Raw genomic sequence first — 12379 nt, forward strand, 5'->3', positions numbered from 1 at the left:
TGGAAGCTACTAAAAATTTCAGGAAGACTTCTAGTCTATTTGTTTTATTTTCTGGTCCTAGGAAAGGTCAGAAAGCTTCTGCTATTTCCTTAGCTTCTTGGTTGAAACTTTTGATTCATCAAGCTTATTTGGAGTCGGGTCAAACCCCGCCTCAGAGAATTACAGCTCATTCTACTAGATCAGTCTCCACTTCATGGGCTTTTAAGAATGAAGCTTCAGTTGATCAGATTTGCAAAGCAGCCACTTGGTCCTCTTTGCATACATTTACTAAATTCTACCATTTTGATGTATTTGCTTCTTCGGAAGCAGTTTTTGGTAGAAAAGTTTTTCAGGCAGCTGTTTCAGTTTGATTCTTCTGCTTTTTGATTTAAGATTTTTTCTTTCAAAAGTGAAAATAAACTTATTTTTGGGTTGTGGATTATTTTCTCAGCAGAATATGGCTGTTTTTGTTTTATTCCCTCCCTCTCTAGTGACTCTTGAGTGGAAGATTCCACATCTTGGGTATTGATATCCCATATGTCACTAGCTCATGGACTCTTGACAATTACATGAAAGAAAATATAATTTATGTAAGAATTTACCTGATAAATTCATTTCTTTCATATTGGCAAGAGTCCATGAGGCCCACCCTTTTTAGGGTGGTTATGATTTTTTGTATAAAGCACAATTATTTCCAAATTTCCTTTGTTGATGCTTTCTACTCCTTTCTTTATCACCCCACTGCTTAGCTATTCGTTAAACTGAATTGTGGGTGTGGTGAGGGGTGTATTTATAGGCATTTTGAGGTTTGGGAAACTTTGCCCCTACTGGTAGGATTGTATATCCCATATGTCACTAGCTCATGGACTCTTGCCAATATGAAAGAAATGAATTCATCAGGTAAATTCTTACATAAATTATGTTATAGTTTTGATAGGTTTATAATAAAAAAGGGCTCTATTTCTGTTTAAATGGAGTGATTGCGAAAATGTCAAAAATGCTCTGGTCTTCTGGGGAAGTTTAAGTCTGAAATGCCCGGTCCTTGAGGGGTTAAAGAAATAGGGGGTGGGAAAAACTGACTGCAAAACTAAGTATAAAATGTGTACAGGTACTGGTGGTCTTCATCTTCTATCTTTTAATACCAATATTTTTTAAATATACATCCTTTCTCCGTCCGTTACCTCTATCCTTGCTCTTTACAGAGCACTGGACATGTAAAAAGGCACTATTAGAATATTATTACTATTAGAGGGTCAGGTCCTGGGATTGACTAGGGTCATATTACATTAAACATACACATATGCTAAAGATTATATCTCAAAATAAAATTGATTAATAATCAATTCATATTTTTAGTTAGTTAAAGGGACAGTCTAGTCAAAATTAAACTTTCATGATTCAGATAGGGCATGACATTTTAAACAGCTTTCTAATTGCATTTTAATATTAAATTTGCTTTGTTCCCTTGGTAGTATTTTTGAAAAGCTCAAACTGGTAGGCTCAAACTGATTTCTAAACCGTTGAAAACCGCCTCTTAGCTCAGAGCATTTTAAAAGTTTTTCACAGTTAGACAATACTAGTTCATGTGTGTCATATAGATAACATTGTGCTCACTCTTGTGGAGTTATTTAGGAGTCTGCACTGATTGGCTAAACTGCATGTCTATCAAAAATACTGAGATAAGGGGGCAGTCTGCAGAGGCTTAGATACAAGGTAATCACAGAGGTAAAACATATTAATATAATTGTGTTAGTTATGCGAAACTGGGGAATGGGCAATAAAGGAATTATCTATCTTTTTAAACAATAAAAATTCTGGTGTAGACTGTCCTTTTAAACACTGCAAATCAAATTAGTTCAAAATGAATTCAATTGCAAATACCACTCAGATTTATAAAATGTGGTACAATTACAAATGCTTTATTACCAAATAAGATCTGTGGAGCTGCTTTTTTTTTGTTAATAGCAAATATAGCAACTGATGTTTGTTTAGAGGGACACTCAAGTCAAAATCAAACTTTCATTATTCAAATAGAGCATTCAATTTTAAACAACTCTCCAGTTTACTTCCATTAACAAAATGTGCACAGTCTTTTTATATTTACCCTTTTTAAGTCACCAGCTCCTATTGGGCACATGCAAGACTTCACAGAATATACATATATGCATTTGTGATTGGCTGATGGCTGTCACATGATACAAGATGAGTGGAAATAGATATAACTGAAATTTGTCAGAAAAATAAATCTACTATTTATTTGAAGTTCACACTAAGAGCTATTGCATTGTCTTTTTATCATGCGTTTGTTGATTATGCAAATGTTCTTTATTTACTCGTCCTTTAATGCTCAGAGCTGAGGGCCACACACACACAGAAAAAACCCCGCCTTGGAGGGCTGGATGTGGCCTCTGGGCCATAATATGATCCCTTAGTGATGTTTATGAATAATAATCCTTCTGCTTTTTAATTATAATATAAGGTTATGGCAGATGCGTTGCAGATACTGTTAATATTAAACCTGCACTGCACAATAATCTCAGTATTCCTTAAGGATGGTTACATATGATAAACAAACAAGACTTTGAAGGTTAATTTAAGCAAATGTGTTTTATAAGTATATTCGTAATGTCAAAATGGTAAAACCACTATATATACTGATTACATAACTTGGGACATATGCATATGAATGCATCATTTTACAATACAAATCTATAATATAAGTCTGTCTTCTCCTCCCTCTTGAATGACTTGCCCAACGGATACTTGATTTTGCTGTTTCAGGAAACAAAGCCTCTTGCATTCCATTAACTGTTCAAAATCCCGCCACATCTTCACTTGCTTCATGTTTGGCCCATGGCTTTCTCTTACCAGTTTTTGCTTTTCCCTTAATTTCTGTTAAAAATAAATGCAAAATGATAAGAATAAGACCAAATATGAAGTGCAACAAGTGAAAGAAGTTTGCTGACTGACAATTAGCAAGATTATTCATTAAAATACTTTAAGAGATACCCAGCTGCTGAAGGTGAACTTCTACCTCAATTAAAACTAACATTAACACCATCAATTTAGCTCTATTCTGAAATTTACTGACCCGTATAAGATCTGAATAGGTGGAAATTCAGCTGCAAAAAAGTTTGTGACCCCTTTGGAATTAGCTGGATTTCTGCATGAATTATTCATAAAAATGTTTTGACCTTCTGCTAACTCTAATAATGAAAATAAACACAATCTGCTTAAACTAATAACACACAAACAATTGTACTTCTAGTCAATACTGAACACAGTGTAGGTTGGATAAAGTATATGAAGCCCTGTCTTTAGTAAATGGCAAAACCTCCTTTTTGCAGTAATACCCTTCACAAAACATTTCCTGTAACTGCTGAAAATTCTAGACCATTTCTCCTTAAAAAACACTAATATTTAATTTAATCATTTTGTGAATAGCTTTGTTCAGATCATGACACAGTATCTCAATGGGGTTATGCTTTGGACTCTGACTTGGCCATTTCAGAACACATATATTTTCTTTGCGGTTGTTGATTTACTTTAGTGTTTCTGGTCTTGTTGATTACCCAACAACTCTTAACCCCTTAATGACCGCAATGTACCCTGTATGTCACTGGTCGTTAAGGGTTTTTTCAGGCCATAATAGCACAAGTCTAGCAAGAACACGCTATTAATGCCCTCCCTCCAGCAGGCTTTGTGGAATAGAGCAGTCTCAACGCTGGTGGCAAGACCATGTTATACAACAATCAAGTCCCATAAAAAGGCCAGCGACATACAGGGTACGTCGCTGGTCCTTAAGGGGTTAAATTTCACTTTGAACTAATTATTCCCTCTGTGACTGCAAGCTGTCTAGGCCCTGAGGAACCAACAGCTCCCCAAACCATGATGCTCCCTCCTTCATGCTTTATTGGATGAGGATTTGGTGTGGGGTGTTTTTTTCTACCAAACAAAAACATTTCTCCCATATAGTCCAACTTTTGTGTCATTTTTATTATTATTCTTTATTTATAAAGCGCCAACAGATTCCTCAGCGCTGCCCATGGGTACAAGGATAAAACGGAGAAACAGTACAATAAAAAACAACATACAGGGGGAATTGAGGGCCCTATTCCCGTGGGAACTTACAATCTAGATGGGTAGGAGGATGGGAAACAGGAGGTGGGGACTGCAAAGGTGAGAATGATATTAGTGAGGAGATAGATGAGGGCAACTGTTAGGTAAGTGAAGTTCATTTGTTAATGAGTCGGGTGATAAGCTTCCCTGAACAAAAAGTTCTTTAGGGGAACGTTTAAAGGTGGAGAGGTTAGGGGAAAGTCTGACAGCTCAAGGAAGTGTGTTACAGATGTTTGGTGCCGCACGAGAGAAGTCCTGTAGTCTAGCATGAGAGGAGGTGATGGTAGAGGATTCAAGGAGCAGGTCATTGTTGGATTTTAGGGGGCGGGCTGGAGTATATTTGTTGATGAGTGAGGACAGGTAGGGTGGAGTCTTTGTAGGTCAGGGTGAGAATTTTGAATTTAATTCTGCTGTGAATGGATTAGCCTGGCAGATGCATTTAGGATGGATTGAAGGGGAGAGAGGCTAGTTAGTAGGTTATTACAGTAGTCAAGTCGGGAAATTACCAGGGAGTGGATTAGCTTTTCAGTAGTTTCAGAGCTCAGGAACGGACAAATATTTTTAGATATTGCGTAGGTGGTTGCAGCAGGATGAAGAGAGCAATTGGATGTGGGGAATGAAGGACAGATTTAAGCCACGTGTGAATCCAGGGCAGCGGACTTGAGGTGACGGGGAGATAGTGGTGCCGCCAATAGTGATGGGAAAATTAGAAACTGGAGAAGAGTTAGAGGGGGGATTAGAAGTAGTTCAGTCTTGTACATGTTTATTTTTAGGTGCTGAGAGGCCATCCAGGATGAAATGCCAGATAAGCAGTCGCTGATGTGAGAATTGACAGAAGGAGAAAGTGCAGGGGTGGAAAGGTAGATCTGGGTATCATCAGCATAGAGGTGATAGCTGAAGCCATAGCTGTTGATAAGTTTACCCAGTCAAGAAGTGTAAATAGAGAAGAGTAGAGGACCCAGGACAGAGCCTTGAGGTACTCCAACAGACAGAGGCAATAGAGAGGATGAGTCACCAGCAAAAGAGATGGAGAAGTATCTGTTAGAGAGAGAGATAAGAGTGAATCCAGGAGAGGGCAGTGTCACAGAGCCCAAGAGAGTTGAAAGTCCGTAGGAGAAGGGGATGGTCAACAGTGTCAAACGCAGCAGAGAGGTCAAGTAAGATGAGTATAGTTTTTAGCAGAAAGGAGATCGTTAGTAACCTTGGTGAGGGCAGTCTCAGTTGAGTGTTGGGAACGAAAGCTAGATTGCAGGGGGTCTAGCAATGAGTTGGAGGACAGGAAGTGGGTTAGGCGATCGAGAACTAGTTTTTAAAGGAATTTTGAATCAAGCGGAAGCAGTGATATGGGGCGGTAGTCTGCAGGAGAGTTAGGGTCAAGGGAGGGTTTTTTTGAGGATGGGGGTGACCTTTGCATGTTTGAAGGAGGCAGGGAATGAGCCGGTAGAAATTTATAGGTTGAATATATGTGAGTAAGAGCCTGAGTGAGGATGGGAGACAGAGAAGGTATTAGATGTGAAGGAATAGGGTCAAGTGGACAGGTAGTGAGGTGTGAGGAAGACACTAGGGAAGCCACTTCACTCTCAGTGGTTGGGAGGAGGGTGCAGATAGCGGCAGAGGGGGAGACTGGGAGCGAAGTTGGGAGATTGCAGGCTTATGTTGGGATGTTTCTTCGGATGGTGAGTGTTTTATTGAAAATGTAGCCAGCCAGGCCTTGAGCACTGAATGCAGATGAGGGGTGGTGGTGCAGGTGTGTAGAGGAGAGAGTTGAAGATGGAGAAGAGTCTTTTAGGGTTTGAGGAGTGAGTGGATATAAAAGAAGAGAAGTAGGTTTGCTTAGCTAGGTGAAGGGCAGAGGTGTAAGAGTAAAGAATGAACTTATAGTGCATGAAATCAGGTTCAGAGTGTGATTTCCTCCAGGCACCTTCAGCAGTGTGGGAGCATTTTTGTAGGTGGCGTGTTTGCTGGGAGTGCCAGGGCTGGACCAGACGACGTGGGGCTTTGCAGAGTTGGGGATTTTGCCTACAGAACATTGTATTAGTAACCATATAAAAAACACCATTTAAACATGTTAATATTTTTGCAGGCTGATTAAATATGAAGCAAAATTAAGGTCCTCCAAACCTTATAATAAAAACTTCCTGGACATAGGCTCACAAACCTGTATCAGAGTCTCAATAACAGAATAAGAGAACCCACTCTACTTAAAAACTATTAATTCAATCTCCATGCCATCAAGCTTACAGATTTAAGACCTATATGAAAAGACATATCTTAAGACCAAAAGTCTGAATGCAAAGGAATAGACCAAAGAGGGCAACTGGACCTCTGAAATAGATCCGCACAGCAAATTCTATGAGACCAAGCCGAAGCAGTTAAAATCCCCGACACTCCCTCTAATCTGATTTAGGCAACCACACTGGGAAGAAGAACCAAAGGTGGAAAAAACATAAGCTAGTCAAAACAATCACAGAACTAGCAGAGCATCTACAAACACTGCTTGAGAATCCATGGACCTTGCACAGTGCCTCAATTGTTAGAGATTGAACTAAGAAACCATCAGATCTAACTCTGGGAAACCCCAAAGAACAACTATCTGACAAAAAAATCCAGATGAAGAGAACACTCTCCTGGATGCAAGGACTAATGACTGAAACAATCCTAGTTGTTTATTCCAGGAATATGAAAAGCAGAAATTAACAGAATACTTTCCTCATGACTAGGGAACTGAAATCGGAGATAAGACGCTGAAGGACCATGAATATTGCACAGTTCTAAAACATATATAGGAAAAACCTTGCACTCTGAAACCCCAGATGGCCACTTATCCAAAAAAACTTGCATCTGTAGAAAATACAGATCAAGTGGGACGAACAAAAAGAAGCCCCCTGCGTACTAAGCTGATGATTCAGCCACCAAGACATAGACTGTCTTGTTCTGCAATCTAGATGAATCCTTGAGATAGCAGATAAAAATTCCTACATCACTGCCATAGCATACAAAGCTGACGAGGCGTCATGAGGAAGTGAATGGAATAGCATCTGAAGTCGCAAACAAGAGACCGAACACATCCATGCAAAGAGCAACTGAGGGAAAAGGAAGAGACTGAAGGTTTAGGCAAGCTGGCATTCTCTTTAGATCTGTCAAGGGAAGACTCGTGGAACTGAATACATTTTAACCCCCTAGAAACGATAACCTTAGTCTGAGGAACCAGCAAACTCTTCGGAAAAAATGTATTTAAATGAAAAGATGAAGCTTGAATCAAACTGTTGTCCAGAAAAAGAAACACTGCAGTTCTAATTGCAGACAAAAGGGTACCCAGGGCCTTGGAAAATATTCTTGGAGTATTACCCAGACTAAGCGGTACAGCAACAAACTGGAAAGGCAAATCTAGGAAACTTATGATGTTCCTTGAGAATAGGAACATGAAGATAAGCATCCTATAAACCTACTGCTGACATAAACTGACCTTGTAAAAGAATAGGCAGAAAAGTCCAAATAGTCTATTTAGAAAGTTGGAACTGAATGAGAAATGAATTCCGAGCCTTCATATTCAGAACTGGTCTGAAAGCTCCCTCTTTTAAAGAAATAAAGAAGGTTAGAATAAAACCCCATTCCCTGTACCAACAAAGAAACAGGAGCAATCACTCCCATAAATTCTTGATCCAAAAAGGGACTAAAAAAGGCCAGAACATTCATAGAACATAGGACAGAAAAAAAACTTCCCTGGAAGGCCTCATTTTTAAACCGATCAATAAGCGTGGGAGACTATATCTAGAACCCAGGGATCCTGAACAGACTGAAACCAAGCTCCTGAAAGAAGCTTTACCTTTCCCCTACCAGAGTCTCTGGATCAAGGTCAGCACCTTCATGCAAATTGAAATAACAAAATCTTCCATTCTTTCCTGATAGGGAGAGTAAACGACTTAATTCTTTACTGTTGGGAATACAACACCTGGCCACCAGGAGAAGGCAAAGACACCCCAGCCAAAGGTAGCCGCTCCAGAAACCGCAGCAACAGCTGCTGCCGGTTGAAACAAATATCCCGTATGTTGAAACATCTTTCTTAACAGAGTTTCTATCTTCTTATCCATGGGCTCTTTAAATGACAAACTATCCTCAAGCGGGATAGTAGTGCATTTAGCAAGCGTGGAGATAGCGCCATCCACCTTGGGGATGGAACCCCACAACTCCAATTGAGAGGACCGAGAACAATTTCTTAAGGGAAGAAGGGTAAAATGAAGAACCAATCCTTTCCCATTCATTCTTAATAATGTTCGCCATCTTTACGGGAACCGGAAAAGTTTGTGGTACAACCCTGTCCTTGTAGACCTTAAATAATTTAGGAATCAAAGGCTCCTCAGGCAATTTGGGCTCTGGAACCTCTAACGTAGCTAAAACTGTTAGATCCGCAGTATGGATGCAGTCACAGAAAAAGTTTCACAGTATCTCCAGACTCTCAACAACACTCTTACTGAGAGATTTACATGACTACTTTAAGCTCCAGTCATCTCCTGAAGGGAAAATACCCATTAAAGGACTATCTTCAATCTTCTAACACTTTTCTGGCATGCTCCTCTATTGACAAAGGGCAAAGAATGAGGGGGGGTGGGGGAAGTGGGAGGGACATTTAAGCCTTTGGCTGGGGTGTCTTTGCCTCCACCTGGTGGCCAGGTGTTGTATTCCCAACAGTAAGGAATTAAGTTGTGGACTCTCCCTGCCTTTGGAAAGAAAAGGGAGTATATTTCTTGGACTGCTCAGTCTTGTTCCAGTTAGAACTTAGCTTCCAGATGTAACCAGAGGAACCTTCTTCTGAGTGAAGGAGCCAAACCATAACCAAATAACATATTTCCATGAAACCAAAGAGATAAAAGCCTAGATTAGAAACCATATCAGCAGATCAAGACAACCATAAAGCCCATAAAGAAAGTACTGCCAACTACATGCTTTAGCATACAATTTAATGATGACAAAAATAGCATCACAACTTAAAGTATTAGCACATATGAGCAACCCCAAGGTTTAAAAAATATTCACTAGCAGAGAACTGGCCAAAAAAAATTATTAAACTAAAAGGAAGAAGCAGCAGCTATATCAGAAATAGATACTTCTGATCTAAAAAGATAACCTGCTTGTATAAAAAACATCCTTTGGCAGGACTCTAACTTCCAAAGGAATACGTGGTATTTATAGCCAGAGTAGCCCCATCCACTATGGGAATAGTTTCCAAAAACTCAGAGACGGCATCAGGGATATGAAATACATAAGAGAATGTAACCATAGGTATAAAAACACTATTTTAACAGTTAACTGGTTTGTCCCCATCTACTTCAGGACCTTAACCAATAAAGTAAACAAAGCTTCTTTAAAAAGAGAAGAAATATGCTCAATTTAAACAAATAAGTATACATTTCAGATTCATTATCAGCAAGTGGTAAGTATAAAAAACTTACTTTATTTAAAAAGGTAATAAAATGTTAGCAACACGTTTCTCAGCCAACCAGTGGCTGTTTGAATGGCCTGATGAAACAGCCACTGGTTGGCTGAGAAATGCGTTGCTAACATTTTATTACCTTTTTAAATAAAGTAAGTTTTTTATACTTACCACTTGCTGCCATACATTTCCTTTTTCAACCATTGCTTTTCCTGGATTGCTGGGAGTTCCTGTTTGCCTAACTTCAGTCTACTGGGTGACTGTTTGATCCCAGTTTGCTTCTATTGCACCAAGGGAGGTGCTCCACCAAATGTGAGTGCAAATATTACTATACCACACCTTTCCTGTCTAAACAATACTAGGCCATATTGGCACCCATGTTCTTTGTTTATATAACCGACAGATCACTGAACATCTACCGGAGGTCAGTCTGCAGGGAGACTGAGTTAGATCCCAGCCTGCTCCATCTGCACCCCTAGGGGTGCTTCATTCAATGTGAGTGTATCCATTATGCAAACAATTCACGATTGTATTAAACAATATTGGGCCATGTGGCGCTTCTGTCTCTTTTTGTTATCATTTCTTTCATAGTGGCAAGAGTCCATGAGCTAGTGACGTATGGGATATACATTCCTACCAGGAGGGGGCAAAGTTTCCCAAACCTCAAAATGCCTATAAATACACCTCCCACCACACTCATTCCTTAGTTTAACGTGTAGCCAAGTAGTGAGGTGTAAAAAGGAGTAAAAAAGCATACAAAAAGAGGAACTGGAAAAAAATAATGTGCTTTTATACTAAAAAATCATAACCAGCAAAAATTAGGGTGGGTCTCATGGACTCTTACCACTATGAAATAAATACATTTATCAGGTAAGTTCTTACATAAATTATGTTTTCTTTCATGTAAGTGGCAAGAGTCCATGAGCTAGTGATGTATGGGATATAATACCCAAGATGTGGAAATCCACAGAGTCACTAGAGAGGGAGGGATAAAATAAAAACAGCTATTTCCACTGAAAAATTAAATCCAAATAATAAATAAGCTTTCTTTAAAAAATTCAAAAAACTCAAATCATAGGCAAAATACTCAAACTGATACAGCTGCCTAAAGAACTTTTCTACCAAAGACTGCTTCTGAAGAAGCAAATACATAAAAATTGTAAAATTTATTAAATGTATGCAAAGAAGACCAAGTTGCTGCTTTGCAAATCTGATCAACTGAAGATTCATTCTTAAAAGCCCAATAAGTGGCAACTGATCTAGTAGAATGAGCTGTAATTCTCTGAGGCGGAGACTGCCCGCCTCCAAATAAGCTTTGTGAATCAAAAGTTTCAACCAAGATGCCAAAGAAATTGCAGAGGCTTTCTGAACAACAATTTCCCTACTAATGTTGTTAGAATTCACAACTTTAGGTAGAAATGTAAATGAAGTCCGTAAAACAGCTTTATCTTGATGAAAAATCAGATAAGGAGACTCACAAGAGAGAGCTGACAACTCAGAAACTCTTCTAGCAGAAGAGATAGCTAAAAGAAATAACACTTTCCAAGAAAGTAGTTTAATATCCAAAAAATGCATAGGCTCAAAAGGAGGAGCCTGCAAAATCCTTAAAAACAAATTGAGACTTCAAAGAGGAGAAATAGACTTAATAACAGGTTTTATACGAACCAAAGCCTGAACAAAACAGTGAATATCAGGAAGTTTAGCAATCTGTCTATGAAATAGAACAGAAAGAGCAGAGATTTGTCCCTTCAAAGTATTTGCAGACAAACCCTTATCCAAACCATCCTGAAGAAACTGTAAAATCCTAGGAATTCTAATAGAATGCCAAAAGAATTTATGAGAGGAGCACCATGAAATATAGGTTTTACAAACCCGACAATAAATCTTCCTTGAAACAGACTTACGAGTCTGTAACAGAGTTAATCGCAGAGTCAGAGAAACCTCTATGACTAAGAACTAAGCATTCAATTTCCATACCTTCAAATTTAGAAATTTGAGATCCTGATGGAAAAACGGCCCTTGAGACAGAAGGTCTGTCCTTAAAGGAAGTGGCCAAGGTTGGCAACTGGACATACAGACAAGATCTGCAAATCAAAACCTGTGAGGCCATGCTGGTGCTATCGGAAACACATGAGATTGTTCCATTATTATCTTGGAGATCACCCTTGGAAGAAGAACTAGAGGCGGAAAAATATAAGCAGGTTGGTAAAACAAAGGAACTGCTAAAGCATCCACCATCTCCGCCTGAGGATCCTTGGATCTGGAAAGATATCTGGGAAGTTTCTTGTTCAAATGGGAGGCCATCAGATCTATTTCTGGAAGACCCCACATCTGCACAATCTGATGAAACACATCTGAATGGAGAGACTACTCCCCCGGATGCAAAGTCTGACGATAATCCGCTTCCCAATTGTCTACACCTGGAATATGAATCGCAGAAATTAGACAAGAGTTGGACTCCGCCCAAGAAAGTATCCGAGATACTTCTTTCATTACTAAAGAGCTGCGAGTCCCTCCCTGATGATTGACATATGCCACTGTTGTGATATTGTCCATCTGAAAACAAATTAAAAGTTCTCTCTTTAATAGAGGCCAAGCCTGAAGAGCTCTGAAAATAGCACAGAGTTCTTAAATATCGATTGGTAGCCTCACCTCTTGAGGTTTCCAAACCCCTTGTGCTGTCAGAGACCCCAGACAGTTCCCCAACCTGTAAGACTTACATCCGTTGAGATCACAGTCCAGGAAGGATGAACAAAAGAGGCCCCTCGAACAATACGGTGATGGTCCAACTACCAAGACAGAGAGAGTTGAATGTTGGGATTTAAGTATATCAATTGTGATATCTGAGTA

The 12379-nt window shown here is 39.3% G+C and overlaps 1 protein-coding gene across 1 annotated transcript in view; it reads right to left on the reverse strand.

Annotated features, from left to right (window-relative positions):
- Positions 1 to 2567: 2567 nt before the first annotated feature.
- IFT81 (intraflagellar transport 81) overlaps positions 2568 to 12379 on the reverse strand; it is a 302650-nt gene continuing 292838 nt past the window's right edge. Inside the window, exon 13 of the mRNA XM_053701734.1 lies at positions 2568 to 2871. Coding sequence (XP_053557709.1) covers positions 2689 to 2871 — 183 coding nt within the window. The 3' untranslated portion in view covers positions 2568 to 2688. The remainder of the gene's footprint in view (positions 2872 to 12379) is intronic.

The sequence above is a fragment of the Bombina bombina genome, chromosome 2 (assembly GCF_027579735.1).
Source record: "Bombina bombina isolate aBomBom1 chromosome 2, aBomBom1.pri, whole genome shotgun sequence".
Lineage (NCBI taxonomy): Eukaryota > Metazoa > Chordata > Amphibia > Anura > Bombinatoridae > Bombina > Bombina bombina.